The following is a 24,485-nucleotide window of genomic DNA, read 5'->3' on the forward strand; positions in this document are numbered from 1 at the left end:
ATCCGAACCATGAAACATCGCCACACAAACACCACCTGTATGTATAGCATTAAAGTACCACGTATTGTTCTGTATACAGATTCTTCTACGGACCACAAAACTTTGTGTAATGAGGAAACGTTGGGTAACCATAAATAACTGTAACCACAAAAAGTCACAACCATTAAAGGTGGTCTTTGCGTGACGACGTTTCATGGTTACGACTTTTCGTGGTTACAATGATTTATGATTACCCGACGTTCCCTCGTTACATAAACTATTATGGTATTCTTCCTTATACATATTCCTCTACAAACCACAGAACGTTGCGTAACGAGGGAACTTTGTGTAACCATGAATCATTGTAACCACAAAACGTCGTAACCATGAAACATCGTCACGCAAGAACCAACTGCGTATTCCTCCTCATACATGTTCTTCCACTAACCACAAACTTTTGTGTAATGAGAGAATGGTGACGACTTTTCGTGGTTACAATGATTTATGGTTACCCGACGTTCCCTTGTTACATAAACTATTATGGTATTCTTCCTTATACATATTCCTCTACAAACCACAAAACTATGTAAAACCATAAATCCCTGTAACCGCAAAACGTTGTAACAATGAAACATCGTCACGCAAGGACCACCTGTGTGTATAGCATTACGGTACCCCATATTCTTCTACGAACCACATAACTTTGTGTAACAAGGCAACGACGGGTAACCATAAAATCATCGTAACCAGAAAACGTCGTAACCATGGAACATCGCCACGCAAGCACCACCTGTAGGTATAGCGTTCCGAGACTACGTATATACTTCAGCTAACCACAAAACACAATGTCGCAATGTAACCACAAAACTGTATAACTCCGAAATGTTATCACATGGAATTGAACCAAAAAACAACGTGACCACGAAACTTCGTAACACAAGTTGATATCGCATAAAAAGAGATACACGACTACTGTAGCTCCTAAGAACTGATGTGTTCCACTGTTTTTGTTGCCCACCTGTCCCACGTCTTTTGCTACGCTAACCTTCTTATGTCGACTCAAAATGTGATTTGAATTGTTTGTCAGGGTTTGAAGATACTCACAGGCTGAAAGTGTCATAAAAACGTTTTTTTCTCTCTTTGGATGTGATCCAGAGCTGTTAGCGAAGATAACAAAGAAGCAGAGCCGAAGGCTGATAAGGCTGCCCCTGAGGAGGTGTACCATCAAAGTATAGAAAGCACAAAAAAAGAAGAACCAAACGCGTGTCAGCTTGGCCCGACAGACTGTAGGTAGAGCAAAATCTGCTTTTCCCAGCTTTCTCTCGCACGCATTCTCATTCATAACTCCTCTGGTTTTGCATCGCAGGGGGAGGCAGCCATGACTGGGACATATCCCAGGGAGCCCAAGGAGAACCAAAGACGGAGGAGGACGCAGACAAAAGGGAGGTCGAGAAAAGCCCCGGGGGAAAAGACATAGAGGAGCGTGGGAAGGATGTGTACACTTTTACCGGAGACTCCGACCCTGGGAGTCTTCCTCCGGCCCAGTGGGCTCCATGCACACCTGTTCTGATGTCCGCAAAGACGAAGGTCCGCCCCAGGCCCTTCCCCAGCCTTGAAACTATGACTGAGACTGGTACGCAAGGAAGTGGGAGTCCTCACGGGTCACCTCCAAGTCAAGGCGGCTTTGGGGAGTCGGACGATCCGATCATGGTCCAAGAAGAAGAGGCTGCGGACGGGGACATCTTCACCTGTGTGGAATGTAGCATTTACTTTAAAAAGCAGGTCCACCTCCAGGAGCACATGGTCGAGCACTCCCGAACAGGTGAAGAGGGCGGTTTTCCGTGTGACGAGTGCGGATGGGACCTGCCCACGTGCGTTTCGCTGGAGGACCACCAAAGAAGGCACCAGGAGTCTCGTGTGAAAATTGTGGCGGAAATCCAGAAGCTGAATGAAGACGAGAAAACAAAAGAGAGACTGGACGCCAAGGTGGCCACGCAGCAAACGCCACACCGTTTCAGTCCAGACAAGGTGTTCCCGCCTTCACACCAGCCCCCATGCGATGGAGACCAAGCTGCTTGTGAATCAAATCCACCTCAAAATCCTCCCAGTTCTTTCGGAGTCACATTCCGGCCCCGAGCGGTGATGTACCGCCGCCGCTTTGTCTGCGCCCAATGTCACTTCAGCGCCAGAACCTCCCAGGCGCTCGCGAATCACACCAGAACGCACACAAAGAAAAATACCTCATCTCCTGACTCCTTATCATGTTTGGCTTCGTCTTCTCCGGGCTCAAGTCAAGTCGGAACCGGGAAGCGGCTCCACTCAGAAAATAACCCCATCGTGATTACCCAGCTCGATGCTGAGACCGGCTGTTCGTCTTACGTTTTCAACGCCGTGCTGGATTCCAATTGTGAGTCGGACTCTGCAACCCAGTCCGACTCACCTCAAACCAAAGCCCACCGTAGCTGTAAGGACGGCGAGACTAACCAGGTACTCCTCAGGAGTAAACGAAACAGGAGGTTCGGTAAAAGAGTCCGACTGAATGAAGAGGACCTTCCAGGGAGTGACGTGGAGCAGGAAAATAGCGCGGAGCTTGACTCTGAGAGAGTTGGAGGGAGAGGAAACGCCACGCTTGGATATGACACAGGTGAGGTTATAAAGCGGTACCTAGGCCAATTAAAATCTCCAATTTTTTCACAATAAATTCGATTTACTAGTAGTAGTAGTTCTTGTAGTTCTAGTAGTTCAAATTGACACTGATATGCTGGGTTGCAATCATGTGGCCTAGAGCAGTGTTTCTTAACCTGGGTTCGATGGAACCTAGGGGTTCGGTGAGCCGGGCTCAGGGGTTCGGCGGAGGTCAAGACACACCCGACTCATCGTGTAAATACAAACTTCTCCCTATCGGCGTATTACGGATACGGCAACAGCAGAAGTCACACTGATTTGCAGGTGTGTAATTTGTTGTGAGTTTATGCACTGTGTTGGTTTTGTTCTTTGAACAAGGTGATGTTCATGCACGGTTCATTTTGTGCACCAGTAAAAAAAAACATGGTAACACTTTAGTATGAGGAACATATTCACCATTAATTAGTTGCTTATTAACATGCAAATTAGTAACATATTGGCTCTTAACTAGTCATTATTAAGTACTTATTAATGCCTTATTCGGCATGGCCTTATTATAACCCTAACCCTCTAACCCTGACCCTAACCCTAACCCTAACCAAATAACTCTAAATTACCGTATTTTCCGCACCATAAGGCGCCCTGGGTTATAAGCCGCGCCTTCAATGAACGGCATATTTCAAAACTTTGTCCACCTATAAGCCGCCCCGTGTTGTAAGCCGCATCTAACTGCGCTAAAGGAATGTCAAAAAAACAGTCAAATAGGTCAGTCAAACTTTAATAATATATTAAAACCAGCGTGATGTGGGCGCGCATGGAATCGTATATCAACATGGACTTAAACTTAAACTTACCTTAACCACTCGCTCATCTTTTCTTCATCCATCCCTTCGAGTTAGCTTTTATGATGACGCCGGCTGAAAAGGTCTCTTTTGGCAAGGTCTTCCTTTTGAATATCACCATGGGTGGAAGTTTCTGGCCATTAGCATGGCAAGCTAGAACCACAGTGAAGGATGACTTCTCATTCCCTGTGGTGCGTATATTCACCGTACGTGCTCCCGTTGTATCCACAGTGCGGTTCACAGGAATATCAGTTGCTGTGAAATAGTAATCCGTGTGCGGATGGAGAGATTGCGTCTTTTCATGAACCGGATCCCTGTCGCTTAGTAGGAGCCATTTTGTGGTCTTTACAGATGTAAACACACAAAGGAAATGAAACGTACGGTAATATCCGCACGCTTTTTCTTCTTCTACGCAGGCGGGTGGTTGCTTACAGTAGAAGAAGAAGCGCTTCCTGTTCTATGGGGGCGGGTGCTTACCTTGGCGGTTGCTTGCGTAGAAGAAGAAGCGCTTCCTGTTCTACCGGGAAAAAAGATGGCGGCTGTTTACCGTAGTTACGAGACCGAAACTTTATGAAAATGAATCTTAATATTAATCCATATATAAAGCGCACCGGGTTATAAGGCGCACTGTCAGCTTTTGAGAAAATTTGTGGTTTTTAGGTGCGCCTTATAGTGCGGAAAATACGGTAAGTCTTTGTTACTTAGAATATGTTCCCCATACTAAAGTGTTACCAAAAACATACAACTTTGTCTTGAATTTGGAAAAAAAAAACATTTTATTTTTCACTAAAGAAGGGTTCGGTGAATGCGCTTATGAAACTGATGGGGTTCGGTACCTCCAACAAGGTTAAGAACCACTGGCCTAGAGGCACCTCCGGGTTTCAGGTGGTGGTCTAGAGCAGGGGTGTCCAATCTTCAACTTGGCTCGCCATAAGCAATCTGAGCCATAGGGAGATTGCATTCATTTTAATAGTCTGATCATTTTGATGCTGCTTTTATGTCGCCATCGAGTGGACAATGCAAACAACCTTCCATAGTCATGGTGCAAAACAAAACAAAATTCACCCAACACAAAATGTCAACACACATGGTCACACATAACACGACCTGCTCACTGAACTTTGTGAATATTACAAAAATAGTTTGCGCACCATAAAAAAAAAAAAATCAAGATTACACCCATTTAAATCCATTACAAAGCATGATGGGAAAAATGCAAGACACTCTCCACATTATCCATTTTTGCCGCATTTTAGCTGCTTGATATTTCTGTTTGATTACAAAACTTTAAGGTCGTCACGGAAGTAAACAAGGTAGGATACCAAATTTCACATACTCTTAATATCCAAATATATGAATTATATATCCATTATATTAATATAATATGCACACATATATATTAGGGCTGCAACAACTAATCGATTAAATCGATTAAAATCGATTATAAAAATAGTTGGCGATTAGTTTAGTCATCGATTCGTTGGATCTATGCTATGCGCATGCGCAGACGCTAATTTTTATTTATTTATTTTTTTTATATTTTTTTTTTGTATAAACCTTTATTTATAAACTGCAACATTTACAAACAGCTGAGAAACAATAATCAAAATAAGTATGGTGCCAGTATGCTGTTTTTTTCCAATAAAATACTGGAAAGGATAGAAATGTAGTTTGTCTCTTTTATCCGATTATTAATCGATTAATCAAAGTAATAATCGACAGATTAATCGATGATCAAATTAGTTGTTAGTTGCAGCCCAAATATATATGCATAAACTCGGCTTTCGGTCCTTCACCAAATTTTTTTAGCCCAATGCGGCCCCCAAGTCAAAAAGTTTAGACACCCATGGTCTGGAGTCCCACTGATGCCACTGTTCATTTACCTACATCAGTGCAAATTTGGACGTACTTTAAACATGTTTAGAGGCAAATATAAAAGCAATCATAACAAATATTTAAAATTTAACATCGCCTATATGTGTAGTATCTGTCATTTTAACCCTGAATCGTTTGGCCAAAGTCCTTAAGAGGAGTTCGTAAAAGTAAGTCCCTTTTTTTCGCTGTAAAATGGCTAAAAACTGTCGTTGCAAAATTTGGCGCCATACCACGCCCACATTTTATGGCTTAGGCAAGATTAATTCGCAATTTAACATCGCTTATATGTGTGGTATCTGTCGTTTTAACCGCGACTCATTTGGCTAAAGTCCTTTGGAAAAATTCGTAAAAGTACAACCCTTTTTTTCGCTAAAAATGGCTAAAAACCGTCGATGCAAAGTTTGGCGCCATGCCACGCCCACATCTTATGGCGTAGGCAAAATTAATTCGCAATTTAACATCGCCTATATGTGTAGTATCTGTCATTTTAACTGCGACTCATTTGGCCAAAGTCCTTTGGAGAAGTTTGTAAAAGTACGACCCTTCTTTTCGCTAAAATTGGCTAAAAAAAGTTGTTGCAAAGTTTGGCGCCATGCCACGCCCACATCTTATGGCATAGGCAAGATTAATTTGCAATTTAACATCGCCTATATGTGTGATATCTGTCATTTTAACCCTGACTCATTTGACCAAAGTCCTTAGGAGAAGTTCGTAAAGGTACGACCCTTTTTATCGCAAAAAAATGGCTAAAAACCGTTGTTGCAAAGTTTTGCGCCATGCCACGCCCACATCTTATAGCATAGGCAAGATTAATTCGCAATTTACAATCGCCCATATGTGTAGTATCTGTCATTTTAACCGCGACTCATTTGGCCAAAGTCCTTAGGAGAACTTCGTAAAAGTACAACCCTTTATTTTGTTGAAAAATGGCTAAAAACCATTGTTGCAAAGTTTGGCGCCATGCCACGCCCACATCTTATGACGTAGGCAAGATTAATTCGCAATTTATAATCACCTATATGTGTATTATCTGTCATTTTAACCATGACTCATTTGGCCAAAGTCCTTAGGAGAAGTTCGTAAAATACGACCCTTTTTTTTCGCAAAAAATGGCTAAAAACCGTTGTTGCAAAGTTTGGCGCCAAGCCACGCCCACATCTAATGGCATAGGCAAGATTAATTCTCAATTTATAATCGCCAATATGTGTAGTATTTGTCATTTTAAATGCGACTAATTTGGCCCAAGTCCTTTGGAGAAGTTCGTAAAAGTACGACCCCTTTATTTTGCTGAAAAATGGCTAAAAACCGTTGTTGCAAAATTTGGCGCCATACCACGCCTACATCTTATGACTTAGGCAAGATTAATTCTCAATTTATAATCGCCCATATGTGTAGTATCTGTCATTTTAACCGCGACTCATTTGGCTAAAGTCCTAGGAGAAGTTCGTAAAAGTACAACCCTTTTTTTCGCTAAAAATGGCTAAAAACCGTCGTTGCAAAGTTTGGCGCCATGCCACGCCCACATCTTATGGCGTAGGCAAAATTAATTCGCAATTTAACATCGCTTATATGTGTGGTATTTGTCATTTTAACCGCGACTCATTTGGCTAAAGTCCTTAGGAAAAATGGTAAAAGTACAACCCTTTTTTTCGGTAAAAATGGCTAAAAACCGTCAATGCAAAGTATGCCGCCATATCACGCCCACATCTTATGGCGTAGGCAAAATTAATTAGCAATTTAACTTTGCCTATATGTGTAGTATCTGTCATTTTAACCGCGACTCATTTGGCTAAAGTCCTAGGAGAAGTTCGTAAAAGTACAACCCTTTTTTTTGCAAAAAATGGCTAAAAACCGTCGTTGCAAAGTTTGGCGCCATGCCACGCCCACATCTTATGGCGTAGGCAAAATTAATTCGCAATTTAACATCGCTTATATGTGTGGTATTTGTCATTTTAACCGCGACTCATTTGGCTAAAGTCCTTAGGAAAAATGGTAAAAGTACAACCCTTTTTTTCGGTAAAAATGGCTAAAAACCGTCGTTGCAAAGTTTGGCGCCATGCCACGCCCACATCTTATGGCGTAGGCAAAATTAATTCGCAATTTAACTTTGCCTATATGTGTAGTATCTGTCATTTTAACCGCGACTCATTTGGTCAAAGTCCTAAGGAGGAGTTCGTAAAAGTACAACCCTTTTTTTCGAAAAAAAATGGCTAAAAACTGTCGTTGCAAAGTTTGGCGCCATGCCACACCCACATCTTATAGCGTAGGCAAAATTAATTTGCAATTTATAATCGCCCATATGTGTAGCATCCGTCATTTTAAATGCGACTCATTTGGCCAAAGTCCTTTGGAGAAGTTCGTAAAAGTACGACCCTTTATTTTGCTGAAAAATGGCTAAAAACCGTCAATGCAAAGTTTGCCGCCATGTCACGCCCACATCTTATGGCGTAGGCAAAATTAATTAGCAATTTAACTTTGCCTATATGTGTAGTATCTGTCATTTTAACTGCGACTCATTTGGCTAAAGTCCTAGGAGAAGTTCGTAAAAGTACAACCCTTTTTTTTGCAAAAAATGGCTAAAAACCGTCGTTGCAAAGTTTGGCGCCATGCCACGCCCACATCTTATGGCGTAGGCAAAATTAATTCGCAATTTAACATCGCTTATATGTGTGGTATTTGTCATTTTAACCGCGACTCATTTGGCTAAAGTCCTTAGGAAAAATGGTAAAAGTACAACCCTTTTTTTCGGTAAAAATGGCTAAAAACCGTCAATGCAAAGTTTGCCGCCATGTCACGCCCACATCTTATGGCGTAGGCAAAATTAATTTGCAATTTAACATCGCCTATATGTGTAGTATCTGTCATTTTAACTGTGACTCATTTGGCCAAAGTCCTTTGGAGAAGTTCGTAAAAGTACGACCCTTCTTTTCGCTAAAAATGGCTAAAAACCGTCGTTGCAAAGTTTGGCGCCAAGCCATGCCCACATCTTATGGCGTAGGCAAAATTAATTTGCAATTTAACATCGCCTATATGTGTAGTATCTGTCATTTTAACTGTGACTCATTTGGCCAAAGTCCTTTGGAGAAGTTCGTAAAAGTACGACCCTTTATTTTGCTGAAAAATGGCTAAAAACCGTCGTTGCAAAGTTTGGCGCCAAGCCATGCCCACATCTTATGGCGTAGGCAAAATTAATTTGCAATTTAACATCGCCTATATGTGTAGTATCTGTCATTTTAACTGTGACTCATTTGGCCAAAGTCCTTTGGAGAAGTTCGTAATAGTACGACCCTTCTTTTCGCTAAAAATGGCTAAAAACGTTGTTGCAAAGTTTGGCGCCATGCCACGCCCACATCTTTTGGCGTAGGTAAAATGTATTTGCAATTTAACATCGCTTATGTGTGTAGTATCTGTCATTTTAACCACAACTCATTTGGCCAAAGTCCTTAGGAGAAGTTCGTAAAAGTACGACCCTTTTTTTCGCAAAAAAATGGCTAAAAACCGTTGTTGCAAAGTTTGGCGCCATGCCACGCCCACATCTTATGGCATAGGCAAGATTAATTTGCAAGTTATAATCGCCCATATGTGTAGTATCTGTCATTTTAAATGCGACTTATTTGGCTAAAGTCCTAGGAGAAGTTCGTAAAAGTACGACCCTTTTTTTCGCTAAAAAACGTCGTTGCAAAGTTTGGCGCCATGCCACGCCCACATCTTATGGCGTAGGCAAGATTAATTCGCAATTTATAATCGCCCATATGTGTAGTATCTGTCATTTTAAATGCGACTCATTTGGCCAAAGTCCTTTGGAGAAGTTCGTAAAAGTACGACCCTTCTTTTCGCTAAAAATGGCTAAAAAACGTTGTTGCAAAGTTTGGCGCCATGCCACGCCCACATCTTATGGCGTAGGCAAGATTAATTTGCAATTTAACATCGCCTATATGTGTAGTATCTGACATTTTAACTGCGACTCATTTGGCCAAAGTCCTTTGGAGAAGTTCGTAAAAGTACGACCCTTCTTTTCGCTAAAAATGGCTAAAAAACGTTGCAAAGTTTGCCGCCATGCCACGCCCACATCTTATGGCTTAGGCAAGATTAATTCGCAATTTATAATCGCTTATATGTGTGGTATGTGTCATTTATACCGCGACTCATTTGGCCCAAGTCCTTTGGAGAAGTTCGTAAAAGTACGACCCCTTTATTTTGCTGAAAAATGGCTAAAAACCGTTGTTGCAAAGCTTGGCGCCATGCCACGCCCACATCTTATGGCGCAGGCAAAATTAATTTGCAATTTATAATCGCCCATATGTGTAGTAAGTGTCATTTTAACCGCGACTCATTTGGCCAAAGTCCTTAGGAGAAGTTCGTAAAAGTACGACGCCTTTATTTTGTTGAAAAATGGCTAAAAACCGTCGTTGCAAAGTTTGGTGCCATGCCACGCCCACATCTTATAGCATAGGCAAGATTAATTCACACTTTATAATCACTTATATGTGTAGTATCTGTCATTTTAACTGCGACTCATTTGGCCAAAGTCCTGTGGAGAAGTTTGTAAAAGTAAGACCCTTCTTTTCGCTAAAAATGGCTAAAAAACGTTGTTGCAAAGTTTGGCGCCATGCCACGCCCACATCTTATGGCGTAGGCAAGATTAATTTGCAATTTAACATCGCCTATATGTGTAGTATCTGTCATTTTAACCACAACTCATTTGGCTAAAGTCCTTAGGAAAAATCCGTAAAAGTACAACCCTTTTTTTCGCTAAAAATGGCTAAAAATCGGTGATGCAAAGTTTGGCGCCATGCCACGCCCACATCTTATGGCATAGGCAAGATTAATTCGCCATTTAACATCGCTTATATGTGTAGTATCTGTCATTTTAACCACAACTCATTTGGCCAAAGTCCTTAGGAGAAGTTCGTAAAAGTACGACCCTTTTTTTCGCAAAAAAATGGCTAAAAACCGTTGTTGCAAAGTTTGGCTCCATGCCACGCCCACATCTTATGGCATAGGCAAGATTAATTTGCAAGTTATAATCGCCCATATGTGTAGTATCTGTCATTTTAAATGCGACTTATTTGGCTAAAGTCCTAGGAGAAGTTCGTAAAAGTACGACCCTTTTTTTCGCTAAAAAACGTCGTTGCAAAGTTTGGCGCCATGCCACGCCCACATCTTATGGCGTAGGCAAGATTAATTCGCAATTTATAATCGCCCATATGTGTAGTATCTGTCATTTTAAATGCGACTCATTTGGCCAAAGTCCTTTGGAGAAGTTCGTAAAAGTACGACCCTTCTTTTCGCTAAAAATGGCTAAAAAACGTTGTTGCAAAGTTTGGCGCCATGCCACGCCCACATCTTATGGCGTAGGCAAGATTAATTTGCAATTTAACATCGCCTATATGTGTAGTATCTGACATTTTAACTGCGACTCATTTGGCCAAAGTCCTTTGGAGAAGTTCGTAAAAGTACGACCCTTCTTTTCGCTAAAAATGGCTAAAAAACGTTGTAAAGTTTGCCGCCATGCCACGCCCACATCTTATGGCTTAGGCAAGATTAATTCGCAATTTATAATCGCTTATATGTGTGGTATGTGTCATTTATACCGCGACTCATTTGGCCCAAGTCCTTTGGAGAAGTTCGTAAAAGTACGACCCCTTTATTTTGCTGAAAAATGGCTAAAAACCGTTGTTGCAAAGCTTGGCGCCATGCCACGCCCACATCTTATGGCGCAGGCAAAATTAATTTGCAATTTATAATCGCCCATATGTGTAGTAAGTGTCATTTTAACCGCGACTCATTTGGCCAAAGTCCTTAGGAGAAGTTCGTAAAAGTACGACGCCTTTATTTTGTTGAAAAATGGCTAAAAACCGTCGTTGCAAAGTTTGGTGCCATGCCACGCCCACATCTTATAGCATAGGCAAGATTAATTCACACTTTATAATCACTTATATGTGTAGTATCTGTCATTTTAACTGCGACTCATTTGGCCAAAGTCCTGTGGAGAAGTTTGTAAAAGTAAGACCCTTCTTTTCGCTAAAAATGGCTAAAAAACGTTGTTGCAAAGTTTGGCGCCATGCCACGCCCACATCTTATGGCGTAGGCAAGATTAATTTGCAATTTAACATCGCCTATATGTGTAGTATCTGTCATTTTAACCACAACTCATTTCGCTAAAGTCCTTAGGAAAAATCCGTAAAAGTACAACCCTTTTTTTCGCTAAAAATGGCTAAAAATCGTTGATGCAAAGTTTGGCGCCATGCCACGCCCACATCTTATGGCATAGGCAAGATTAATTCGCAATTTATAATCGCCCATATGTGTAGTATCTGTCATTTTAACCGCGACTCATTTGGCCCAAGTCCTTAGGAGAAGTTCGTAAAAAGTACAACCCTTTTTTTCGCAAAAAAATGGCTAAAAACCGTTGTTGCAAAGTTTGGAGCCATGCCACGCCCACATCTTATGGCATAGGCAAGATTAATTTGCAAGTTATAATCGCCCATATGTGTAGTATCTGTCATTTTAAATGCGACTTATTTGGCTAAAGTACTAGGAGAAGTTCGTAAAAGTATGACCCTTTTTTTCGCTAAAAAACGTCGTTGCAAAGTTTGGCGCCATGCCACACCCACATCTTATGGCGTAGGCAAGATTAATTCGCAATTTATAATCGCCCATATGTGTAGTATCTGTCATTTTAAATGCGACTCATTTGGCCAAAGTCCTTTGGAGAAGTTCGTAAAAGTACGACCCTTCTTTTCGCTAAAAATGGCTAAAAAACGTTGTTGCAAAGTTTGGCGCCATGCCACGCCCACATCTTATGGCGTAGGCAAGATTAATTCACAATTTATAATCGCCCATATGTGTAGTATGTGTCATTTTAACTGCGACTCATTTGGCCAAAGTCCTTAAGAGAAGTTCGTAAAAGTACGACACCTTTTTCCCGCCGAAAAATGGAAGATGAAAACCAATATGGCCGCCTTCCTGTCCGTTTTCAGGTATGGATTCTTGAGACTTTTATGTGCGTCCTGACGTGACGGACGTATCCTGCGATTTTCGTGTCGATACGTGAAACTGGTGGGAGGGGCTGTAATGTTTTCCTTATTTTAAAGGTGGCGCTAGAGAGCCAATTTTGAAATGTCATTTTTGGGAACCCCAAAATATAAACTTTTTGCCATGCCTGCAAAATATGGAGACTTTTCGTGCATGTTAAGGGCCTCAAAACGTATAGAAGCAAACAACACAGCAATTTCAATGCTCGGGCCCTACAAATAGTGTACAAATGCACCACTGATCTGAAGTCTGATGATGTTTGTGTGTGTGTTCAGAGTGTCAGAGCGCCACATTGTCGCCGCGCACCAGGAATTCTCACAAAGAGAACGACCGGCAGGAAGAAAACAACCAAAAGGTTTTGAGGAGGAGCAACAGGATTACTGCCGCCCTTGCAGAAATGGACCCTGACGCGGGGGATGAGGATGAGGATGAGGATGATGATGATGATGATGGGGGTGAGGACACCATTGATGATGAGCGCGTGCGGCGGTTCCTGTCTGCTGGGGGCATCCTGGATGACGACGACGAAGACGACGAGGCCCCCGATTCCCTGAAGAGCGTGGAGAGGAAATGCCCCTACTGCCCCGATCGCTTCCATAATGGCATCGGGCTGGCCAACCACGTGAGGGGCCACCTGAACCGGGTGGGCGTCAGCTACAATGTGCGGCACTTCATATCCCCCGAGGAGGTCAACGCAATCGAGAAGAGGTTCTCCTACCAGAAAAAGAAGAAAAAAGGTAAGAATCTTTTTTTGTCTACAATAGAAAACATCTCAGATGGAAGACGTCCACCTGCACACAACATGTATACAGTATGGGCTTGTCCCCATAGCAATATTTTGGTACTTTTCTAAATAAAGGGGAGCACAAAAATGGCATTATTTACTTTATTTTAACAACAAATCTTAGGGTACATTAAACATATGTTTATTATTGCAATTTAATAAAATAGTGAACGTACTAGACAACTTGTCTTTTATTAGTAAGTAAACAAACAAAGGCTCCTAATTAGTCTGCTGACATATGCAGTAACATATTGTGTCATTTATCATTCTATTATTTTGTCATGTTATGAGGGACAAACTGTAAAAATTGATTATTAATAGAGATGTCCGATAATGGCTTTTTTGCCGATATCCGATATTCCGATATTGTCCAACTCTTAATTACCGATACTGATATATACAGTCGTGGAATTAACGCATTATTATGCCTAATTTTGTTGTGATGCCCCGCTGGATGCATTAAACAATGTAACAAGGTTTTCCAAAATAAATCAACTCAAGTTATGGAAATAATTGCCAACATGGCACTGCCATATTTATTGTTGAAGTCACAAAGTGCATTTTTTTTTTTAACATGCCTCAAAACAGCAGCTTGGAATTTGGGACATGCTCTCCCTAAGAGAGCATGAGGAGGTTGAGGCGGGCGGGGTTGAGGTGGGGGGGAGTAGGGGGTAGCGGGGGGTGTATATTGTAGCATCCCGGAAGCGTTAGTGCTGCAAGGGGTTCTGAGTATTTGTTCTGTTGTGTTTATGTTGTGTTACGGTGCGGATGTTCTCCCGAAATGTGTTTGTCATTCTTGTTTGGTGTGGGTTCACAGTGTGGCGCATATTTGTAACAGTGTTAAAGTTGTTTGTACGGCCACCCTCAGTGTGACCTGTATGGCTGTTGACCAAGTATGCTGGCATTCACTTGTGTGTGAGAAAAGCCGTAGATATTATGTGACTGGGCCGGCACGCAAAGGAAGTGCCTTGAAGGTTTATTGGCGCTCTGTACCTCTCCCTACGTCCGTGTACACAGCGGCGTTTTAAAAAGTCATACATTTTACTTTTTGAAACCGATACCGATCATTTCCGATATTAAATTTTAAAGCATTTATCGGTCGATAATATCGGCAGTCCGATACCATCGGACATCTCTAATTATTAATCCACTTGTTTATTTACTGTTAATATCTGCTTACTTTCTGTTTTAACATGTTCTATCTACACTTCTGTTAAAATGTGATAATCACTTATTCTTCTGTTGTTTGATACTTTACATTAGTTTTGGATGATACCACATATTTGGGTATGGATCCGATACCAAGTAGTTACAGGATCATACATTGGTCATATTCAAAGTCCTCATGTGTCCAGGGACATATTTCCTGAGTTTATAAACATAATATAAAATTTTTTTAAACAGATTTTTTTTTGTGATGCTAAAAAATAGCAATGTAATCATAGTAGTATCGACTTGATACGCTCCTGTGCTTGGTGTCATTACAGTGGATGTCAGGTATAGATCCACCCATGGCATTGTTTTTACATTCAGGCGCGCTAGCTTTTGTTAGCGGTGATGCCGGTGAGCTATTGTATCCTCCTAGTATCCTGTAGTGAAGCATGTTTAGCTAGTCCTCGTCCTCCAGTGATAATGCTACTTGTAAGAAACGTACTTTATTTGTCGCCATGGAGGTGAGGATTAGTGATTTGTAACGCCAAAAGGCGTCCATTCTCCCTTTTCTGTCCATACATTGTGTCTGCTTGTAAGTACTCTGTGTGTGTGCGCTGCCGAACATGCTCCTCTGCTCGTAAAACCAGCAATGTCACGACATGACGACAAGTCGTCATGCCTGTAAAAAAAAAATATGACGAACCGGTACTTTTCAAACAGAGTATAGTACCGTTTTTGATTCATTAGTACCACGATACTATACTAGTACCGGTATACCGTACAACCCTAATACAGTACTATTGTACAATGCATTCTGGGTAAGTTTGACAATGTAGTGCTAGCCTAAATGGATGACTTTTTTCATTGTTTTATTTTGGCTATCATTCACAATCCATATGTAAGACAAGAAAACACATGCTTTTCTTGTATTCATGCATTCTTAATCGTAAATAAAAGTTAGCAAAAGTAATCTAACAAAGGAGCCAACGGGCGCCACTCTGTTCTGCCTATACCAGGGGTGTCCTTTTTTTTTGTCTTGGGGGGGGCCCGCATTGGGCTAAAAAAATTTGGCTGGGGGCCGAAAGCTGACTGCATGTAAAGTAAGTGAGGGGGGGGGGGGGGGGGGTGTTTGGTGGTAGCGGGGGGTGTATATTGTAGTGTCCCGGAAGAGTTAGCGCTGCAAGGGGTTCTGGGTATTTGTTCTGTTGTGTTTATGTTGTGTTACGGTGCGGATGTTCTCCCGAAATGTGTTTGTTATTCTTGTTTGGTGTGGGTTCACAGTGTGGCGCATATTTGTAACAGTGTTAAAGTTCTTTATACGGCCACCCTCAGTGTGACCTGTATGTCTGTTGATCAAGTATGCATTGCATTCACTTATGTGTGAGTAAAAACAGCATGTATTATGTGACAGGGCTGGCACGCTGTTTGTATGGAGGAAAAGCGGACGTGACGACAGGTTGTAGAGGACGCTAAAGGCAGTGCCTTTAAGGCACGCCCCCAAAAATGTTGTCCGGGTGGTAATCGGGAGAATGGTTTTCTCGGGAGATTTTCGGGAGGGGCACTGAAATTCGGGAGTCTCCCTGGAAAATCGGGAGGTTGAAACTGATACCGATAATTTCCGATATTGCATTTTAAAGCATTTATCGGCCGATAATATCGGCAGAGACATCTCTAGTATTTATCGTTTATACATAAATATGTGTCCACGTTATATTAATACAATGAATATAATTGGATATTAAGAGTATGTGAAAATTCGGAACCTACCTTGTTTACTTCCACGACGACCTCCTTAAGTTTTGTAATAAATCAGAAATATCAAGCAGCTAAAATGTGCCAAACATGGATAAGTGTGTTTTGCATTTTTCCCATCATGCATTGCAATGGGTGTAATTTTGAATCGTGTACAAAGTTACATCCACAAAGTTCAGTGAGCAGGTTGTGTTCTGTGACCATATGTGTTGACTTTTTGTGTTGGTTGAAGTTTCGTTTTTTTTGCGCCATGACTAAGGAAGGTTGTTTGGATTCCGTAAGGCTTGCTCTTAGACTTAAGTGCGTTTGAGTACACCCTTAGTGTTATAATGTTACACTGAAGCCACGATATCCGTACCCATAAAGATTTGCGTCGACCTGCCACAACTAAATTGAATAAGGTTTGGTGCCTCTTATTAGAACATTGCTCATTAACACATGATAATGGGACTGTTTGGTAATTTAGCTTGTCGTTACAACTCTGTACTCTGGTTGCAGCTATAGATTATTTTCGTAATCGAGTAACCTATCGATTAGTCCAGTGTTTCTTAACCTTAACCCCCTAAAGCGCCGCCAAAAGAATAACGTTTTTTTCAGCTGTGGTCCGTATGGGCTGCGGCGGTACTCGGTTGCAATGTACTTTTCCACCACTTGTGGCAGGAATGACAATATTAAACAAGTTTGGATCCATAAACGAGTTGGATCCATTCCAGGAGGGCGCATGTCTTGACAGAACACCGGCGCAAATTTGACCAAACGCGTCGTCTATCCACAGTGCGAAGCCGCTTCTAAGCTACTAATCCTCACCACCATGGCATAATTTTAACTAAGTTTCTTCCAAGTATCACTTAGGAGAAAAGGGGATGGCTTAGCATGTTTCTCACACACATAGAGAAGGGCGACTCAAGAAGCGAACTGCTAAAGTTTCAACATAAAGAAGGGGTGATTGATCCAGATGTTGATACTATCGATACCTAGGATATAAAGTCGTGGTCAAAAGTTTACATACACTTGTAAAGATTGTATTGTGGCCAAACAGCTAAATTTTTGTTTCATCTGACATCAAATGGACAAAGATAAGACCTTCTGGAGGAAAGTTCTGTGGTCAGATGAAACAAAAATGTAGCTGTTTGGCCACAATACCCAGCAATATGTTTGGAGGAGAAAAGGTGAGGCCTTTAATCCCAGGAACACCATTCCCACCGTCAAGCATGGTGGTGGTAGTATTATGCTCTGGGCCTGTTTTTCTGCCAATTTAACTGGTGCTTTACAGAGAGTAAATGGGACAATGAAAAAGGAGGATTACCTCCAAATTCTTCAGGACAACCTAAAATCATCAGCCCGGAGGTTGGGTCTTGGGCGCAATTGGGTTTTCCAACAGGACAATGACCCCAAACACAGGTCAAAAGTGGTAAAGGAATGGCTAAATCAGGCTAGAATTGAGGTTTTAGAATGGCCTTCCCAAAGTCCTGACTTAACCCTTGTGTGGTGTTCGGGTCTATGGGACCCGTTTTCATTTTTTATTAAAAGAAAAATGATACAATTAATTAATTTTTCAAACTGAGACTCACTGATTTTGGCTCATTTTCTGTGAATAACATATATCAGAATACATATTTAATGACCACACACTATACACCCTCCCTACACATTTCTATTACATGTAAGATGTCCGGGTTCACTGGACCCGTGGCTAATAGAAGTGTGGAAATTGATGTTCTGTTTACCACACACACACACAGCAGGCCTAGACAGGAGGAGGACAAAGTGTAGGTACACAGAACATCAGAGGGTCAAATGTGCGAGAAAATGAGAGCAGACAGTGTTGACAAACAATGTTGCAACTTTGTGTGGGAACTGAAGAATACAACACAACACAAAAGAAGAATCCCTGTGGGACGCAGAAACTGGCAGATAAATTTTCCGTGCAACGTTCATTATGTTGTTACTCAGCCAGTTTACTTCATCCCAATACACATCTGTTCAGTATTTTAACATAAAGGTGTTTGATTGTGAGGCATTAAAAGCCACAAAATGCAACGGGTCCATGAGACCCACAAACACTGGCTGAGTAACAACATGAACATTACACAAGGGTTAAGCGTGTGGACAATGCTGAAGAAACAAGTCCATGTCAGAAAACCAACACATTTAGCTGAACTGCGCCAATTTTGTCAAGAGGAGTGGTCAAAAATTCAACCAGAAGCTTGTGGATGGCTACCAAAAGCGCCTTATTGCAGTGAAACTTGCTAGTCGTAATACACTTTTACACCACATGTGGTAAAATAGAATAGAATAGAATAGAATAGAATGGACTTTATTGTTATTATGCATATAACGAGATTAAGGACTCAAACTTAAGGTGCGGTAGTGGGAACAAATATGGGGTAAAAATAAATTACACAAGAGGTAATGAAGAAAAAACAACAACAATTGAAATAAACAGACTACTATCCAATATTACTATTAATATTAATACATATAATACCATATAAAGTAATGACAATCTCAAACAAACAGAAGAAGTCTGGAGCTAAAGTCATAGAGAAGTTTCGTAAGTGCAAAAAATATGACTAAAGTGGGGAAGATGTATTTTCATTTTCACTTAAAGTTTATTGACAATTTATTTCAGAAACATAATAATATTATTATTATTTATTATTTATTTATTCCATCCATCCATCCATCTTCTTCCGCTTATCCGAGGTCGGGTCGCGGGGGCAGCAGCCTAAGCAGGGAAGCCCAGACTTCCCTCTCCCCAGCCACTTTGTCCAGCTCTTCCTGTGGGACCCCGAGGCGTTCCCAGGCCAGCCGGGAGACATAGTCTTCCCAACGTGTCCTGGGTCTTCCCCGCGGCCTCCTACCGGTCGGACGTGCCCTAAACACCTCCCTAGGGAGGCGTTCGGGTGGCATCCTGATCAGATGCCCGAACCACCTCATCTGGCTCCTCTCGATGTGGAGGAGCAGCGGCTTTACTTTGAGCTCCTGCCGGATGGCAGAGCTTCTCACCCTATCTCTAAGGGAGAGCCCCGCCACCCGGCGGAGGAAACTCATTTCGGCCGCTTGTACCCGTGATCTTGTCCTTTCGGTCATAACCCAAAGCTCATGACCATAGGTGAGGATGGGAACGTAGATCGACCGGTAAATTGAGAGCTTTGCCTTTCGGCTCAGCTCCTTCTTCACCACAACGGATCGATACAGCGTCCGCATTACTGAAGACGCCGCACCGATCCGCCTGTCAATCTCACGATCCACTCTTCCCTCACTCGTGAACAAGACTCCGAGGTACTTGAACTCCTCCACTTGGGGCAAGATCTCCTCCCCAACCCGGAGATGGCACTCCACCCTTTTCCGGGCGAGAACCATGGACTCGGACTTGGAGGTGCTGATTCTCATCCCAGTCGCTTCACACTCCGCTGCGAACCGATCCAGTGAGAGCTGAAAATCCTGGACAGATGAAGCCATCAGGACCACATCATCTGCAAAAAGCAGAGACCTAATCCTGCAGCCACCAAACCGGATCCCCTCAACGCCTTGACTGCGCCGATAAATTCTGTCCATAAAAGTTATGAACAGAATCGGTGACAAAGGGCAGCCTTCGCGGAGTCCAACCCTCACTGGAAATGTGTCCGACTTACTACCGGCAATGCGGACCAAGCTCTGGCACTGATCATACAGGGAGCGGACTGCCACAATCAGACAGTCCGATACCCCATACTCTCTGAGCACTCCCCACAGGACTTCCCGAAGGACACGGTCGAATGCCTTCTCCAAGTCCACAAAACACATGTAGACTGGTTGGGCAAACTCCCATGCACCCTCAAGGACCCTGCCGAGAGTATAGAGCTGGTCCACAGTTCCACGACCAGGACGAAAACCACACTGTTCCTCCTGAATCCGAGATTCGACTACCCGGTGTAGCCTCCTCTCCAGTATACCTGAATAGACCTTACCGGGAAGGCTGATGAGTGTGATCCCACGATAGTTAGAACACACCCTCCGGTTCCCCTTCTTAAAGAGAGGAACCACCACCCCGGTCTGCCAATCCAGTGGTACCGCCCCCGATGTCCACGCGATGCTGCAGAGTCTTGTCAACCAAGACAGCCCCACAGCATCCAGAGCCTTAAGGAACTCCGGGCGGATCTCATCTACCCCCGGGGCCTTGCCACCGAGGAGCTTTTTAACTACCTCAGCAACCTCAGCCCCAGAAATAGGAGAGCCCACCACAGACTTCCCAGGCACTGCTTCCTCATAGGAAGACGTGTTGGTGGGATTGAGGAGGTCTTTGAAGTATTCCCTCCACCGATCCACAACATCCGCAGTCGAGGTCAGCAGAACACCATCCTCGCCATACACGGTGTTGATAGTGCACTGCTTCCCCTTCCTGAGGCGGCGGATGGTGGTCCAGAATTGCTTCGAAGCCGTCCGTAAGTCGTTTTCCATGGCCTCACCGAACTCCTCCCATGTCCGAGTTTTTGCCTCTGCGACCGCTAAAGCCGCACACCGCTTGGCCTGTCGGTACCTGTCCGCTGCCTCAGGAGTCCTATGAGCCAAAAGAACCCGATAGGACTCCTTCTTCAGCTTGACGGCATCCCTCACCGCCGGTGTCCACCAACGGGTTCTAGGATTACCGCCACGACAAGCACCAACTACCTTGCGGCCACAGCTCCAATCAGCCGCCTCGACAATAGAGGCGCGGAACATGGTACATTCGGACTCAATGCCCAGCACCTCCCTCGTGACATGTTCAAAGTTCTTCCGGAGGTGGGAATTGAAACTCTCTCTGACAGGAGACTCTGCCAGACGTTCCCAGCAAACCCTCACAATGCGTTTGGGCCTGCCAGGTCTGTCCGGCATCCTCCCCCACCATCGCAGCCAACTCACCACCAGGTGGTGATCGGTAGAAAGCTCCGCCCCTCTCTTCACCCGAGTGTCCAAAACATGAGGCCGTAAATCCGATGACACAACTACAAAGTCGATCATGGAACTGCGGCCTAGGGTGTCCTGGTGCCAAGTGCACATATGGACACCCTTATGTTTGAACATGGTGTTCGTTATGGACAATCTGTGACGGGCACAAAAGTCCAATAACAAAACACCGCTCGGGTTCAGATCCGGGCAGCCATTCTTCCCGATCACGCCTCTCCAGGTTTCACTGTCGCTGCCAACATGAGCATTGAAGTCCCCCAGTAGAACGAGGGAATCACCCGGGGGAGCACTCTCAAGTACTCCCTCGAGTGAATCCAAAAAGGATGGGTACTCTGAGCTGCGGTTTGGCGCGTAAGCGCAAACCACAGTCAGGACCCGTCCCCCCACCCGAAGGCGAAGGGAAGCTACCCTCTCGTCCACCGGGTTGAACTCCAATGTGCAGGCTCTGAGCCAGGGGGAAGCAAGAATTCCCTCCCCAGCCCGTCGCCTCTCACTGCCGGCAACGCCAGAGTGGAAGAGAGTCCAGCCCCTCTCGAGAGAACTGGTTCCAGAGCCCTTGCTGTGTGTCGAAGTGAGTCCGACTATATCTAGCCGGAACTTCTCCACCTCGCGCACTAGCTCAGGCTCCTTTCCCCCCAGCGAGGTGACGTTCCACGTCCCAAGAGCTAGCTTCTGTAGCCGAGGATCGGACCGCCAAGTGCCCTGCCCTCGGCTTCCGCCCAGCTCACATCGCACCCGACCTCTATGACCCCTGCTATGGGTGGTGAGCCCATTGGAGGGGGGACCCACGTTGCCTCTTCGGGCTGTGCCCGGCCGGGCCCCATGGGGTCAAGCCCGGCCACCAGGCGCTCGCCATCGTGCCCCACCTCCGGGCCTGGCTCCAGAGGGGGGCCCCGGTGACCCGCGTCCGGGCAAGGGAAATCTGGGTTCCTTGTTTGTTTTCTTCATAGAGGTCTTCGAGCTGCTCTTTGTCTGATCCCTCACCTAGGACCAGTTTGTCTTGGGAGACCCTACCAGGGGGCATAAAGCCCCCGGACAACATAGCTCCTAGGATCATTGGGACACACAAACTCCTCTACCACGTTAAGGTGGCAGCTCAGAGAGGAGATTATTTATTTAGTTAGAATTAATTCATTTTGGCATTGCGCACGTTTTTATGAGTCCCGTCTTTTGCAGTATATTTGATTAGTATTTATTTTTAGGTTTTAATTTTTTTAGATTTATTTTGTTAAAGTATAAGTGTAGTTATTAATTACAATTAAAATCAAGGGTAAAATTTCTTATTCAGTGTTGATATTTGAGTGTGTCCCTGTCCCCTCTGTAGTGGAAAAGTTAGGCCGTGAGGTCAAAAAAGTTTAGAACCCCTGGATTAGTCTGTTGGATTATTCAAGTAATTAGGTAAAATACACTTTCTAGACTATGGAAAATAGTTGAAATATACGATTTTTCTGCCTTCTATAACTTTGATTTATTTATTTTAATAAATGCACATCGTCAACGTTAAAATTTCACTTTTAATGTCTGTGAATGAACAAAAATGTTAAAATCTCCACACAGATCTTGGCAACCACTCACCACCGCTCTCATGTGCACTCTATTGCAGCGGCTGTGCGGAAAGCCCTGTTCTGTACAGTAGATCAGGGGTTCTCAACCTTTGGGACCTCGGGGCCCAACTTTTCCTTGACACAGGGCCCCGGGACCAACTCAAATATGACACTGAATTAGTAATCTTACTCTTGATTTTAATCATATTCAATTATTATATCAGAATCAGCTTTATTGTCATTACGCAAGGTAACGAGATTTATATCTAAAATACCTCAAATTTATTGGTATATACCTTATCAAATGATACAAAATCATGTGTTCATCACAAAGATTATTATCAAGGCTTAAGTCAGGCTGATTACAAAATGAATACTAATCAAATATACTGCAAAAGCAGGTACTCATAAAAACAGATTTGCAAACAATTTCGCAGTGCTAAAAAAATAATGCTAACTAAATTAATAACAAATAATAATAGTAATAATAATCATATGTTTTACGGGTGTAAAAAAATATTTTTGATTGTAACGATTCTTAATCGATTCACAAAAATCGACAAAAATCTGTCCTGTCCAGCGACTTTATTAAATGTTTGAGTAGAATTTTATGAAAAAAAAAAACTGTTTTCTTTTAAGTAATACAGAAATTTACCAGAGCTGTTTATCTATTTTATGGAGGAATGTAGTTAATCAAAGAACTGGCACCCAATGTTATTAAAAAAAAAAAAGGAAATGATTTTGAATCGAGAATCGTTTTGAATCGAGAATTGATTCTGAATCGAATCGTTACTCCTAAGAATCGCATGGAATCGTGTGGTGCCCAAAGATGTTTCTTAAAAACAACTGTCAAAAAATTTGAGTGCAAATGAAAACACAGCTTCACCACTTTAGTCATCATTTTTGCGGTTCAGAAACTTTAGTTTGTTGACATTGTCATTACTGCCACAAGTGGCGGAAATGTGCATTACAGCTGAGTACCGCACACAGCTGAGAAACAGACATAGGTGGCGCTCGCAGCCCAACAACGGTGCCCTATGGCCAAGAAACACTGCAGCAGATGACATCATAGCTCTGCTTCTCGACGCACTTCAAAAGCTCCTCGTCTGCCAGAGTATAAGAAGACAAAGCAGGAGGAATGAGTGTTCCCAAATTAGCTGTATTTTAAGTGTTGTCTTTTTCAAAACAAGCTATTCCTTTGAACTTTTTTCGCCCTCATGCTTTATGGCCAATTGTGCAAATTAGCCCAACAAGCCAAGGTCGCGTATAGATTGCAGTAACTGGACATGATTGCTGCGTTGTTCCTTTCCTGACTTGGATCTCGCAGAATGAAGTGCAGTATTTGGGAAGGGTAAAGTACCACACCTTTTGCTCTTTATACCGCAATGGTGATGCTGTGAATTAGATTGATGAAAATTAGAGATGTCCGATAATGGCTTTTTTGCCGATATCCGATATTGTTCAACTCTTAATTACCGATACCGATATCAGCCGATACCGATATATACAGTCGTGGAATTAACACATTATTATGCCTAATTTTGTTGTGATGCCCCGCTGGATACATTAAACAATGTAACAAGGTTTTCCAAAATAAAATAACTCAAGTTATGGAAAAAATGCCAACATGGCACTGCTATATTTATTATTGATGTCACAAAGTGCATTATTTTTTTTTAACATGCCTCAAAACAGCAGCTTGGAATTTGGGACATGCTCTCCCTGAGAGAGCATTAGGAGGTTGATGTGGGCAGGGTTAGGGGGGGCGGGGTGTAGGTGGGGGGGTAAGGGGTACCGGGGGGGTGTATATTGTAGCGTCCCGGAAGAGTTAGTGCTGCAAGGGGTTCTGGGTATTTGTTCTGTTGTGTTTATGTTGTGTTACGGTGCGAATGTTCTCCCAAAATGTGTTTGTCATTCTTGTTTGGTGTGGGTTCAGAGTGTGGCGCATATTTATAACAGTGTTAA

At 43.0% G+C, this 24,485-nt stretch overlaps 1 protein-coding gene across 3 annotated transcripts in view; it reads left to right on the top strand.

Annotated features, from left to right (window-relative positions):
- The window catches only part of wizb (WIZ zinc finger b), a 143,170-nt gene that overhangs the window by 22,316 nt on the left and 96,369 nt on the right, over positions 1–24,485 (top strand). For all 3 annotated transcript variants that reach the window (XM_061973503.2, XM_061973504.2, XM_072915706.1), the window contains exons 5-7: positions 1,135–1,265; positions 1,346–2,623; positions 12,635–13,096. In XM_061973503.2, coding sequence (XP_061829487.1) covers positions 1,135–1,265; positions 1,346–2,623; positions 12,635–13,096 — 1,871 coding nt within the window. The remainder of the gene's footprint in view (positions 1–1,134; positions 1,266–1,345; positions 2,624–12,634; positions 13,097–24,485) is intronic.

The sequence above is a fragment of the Nerophis lumbriciformis genome, linkage group LG22 (assembly GCF_033978685.3).
Source record: "Nerophis lumbriciformis linkage group LG22, RoL_Nlum_v2.1, whole genome shotgun sequence".
In the NCBI taxonomy this organism is placed as follows: Eukaryota; Metazoa; Chordata; class Actinopteri; order Syngnathiformes; family Syngnathidae; genus Nerophis; species Nerophis lumbriciformis.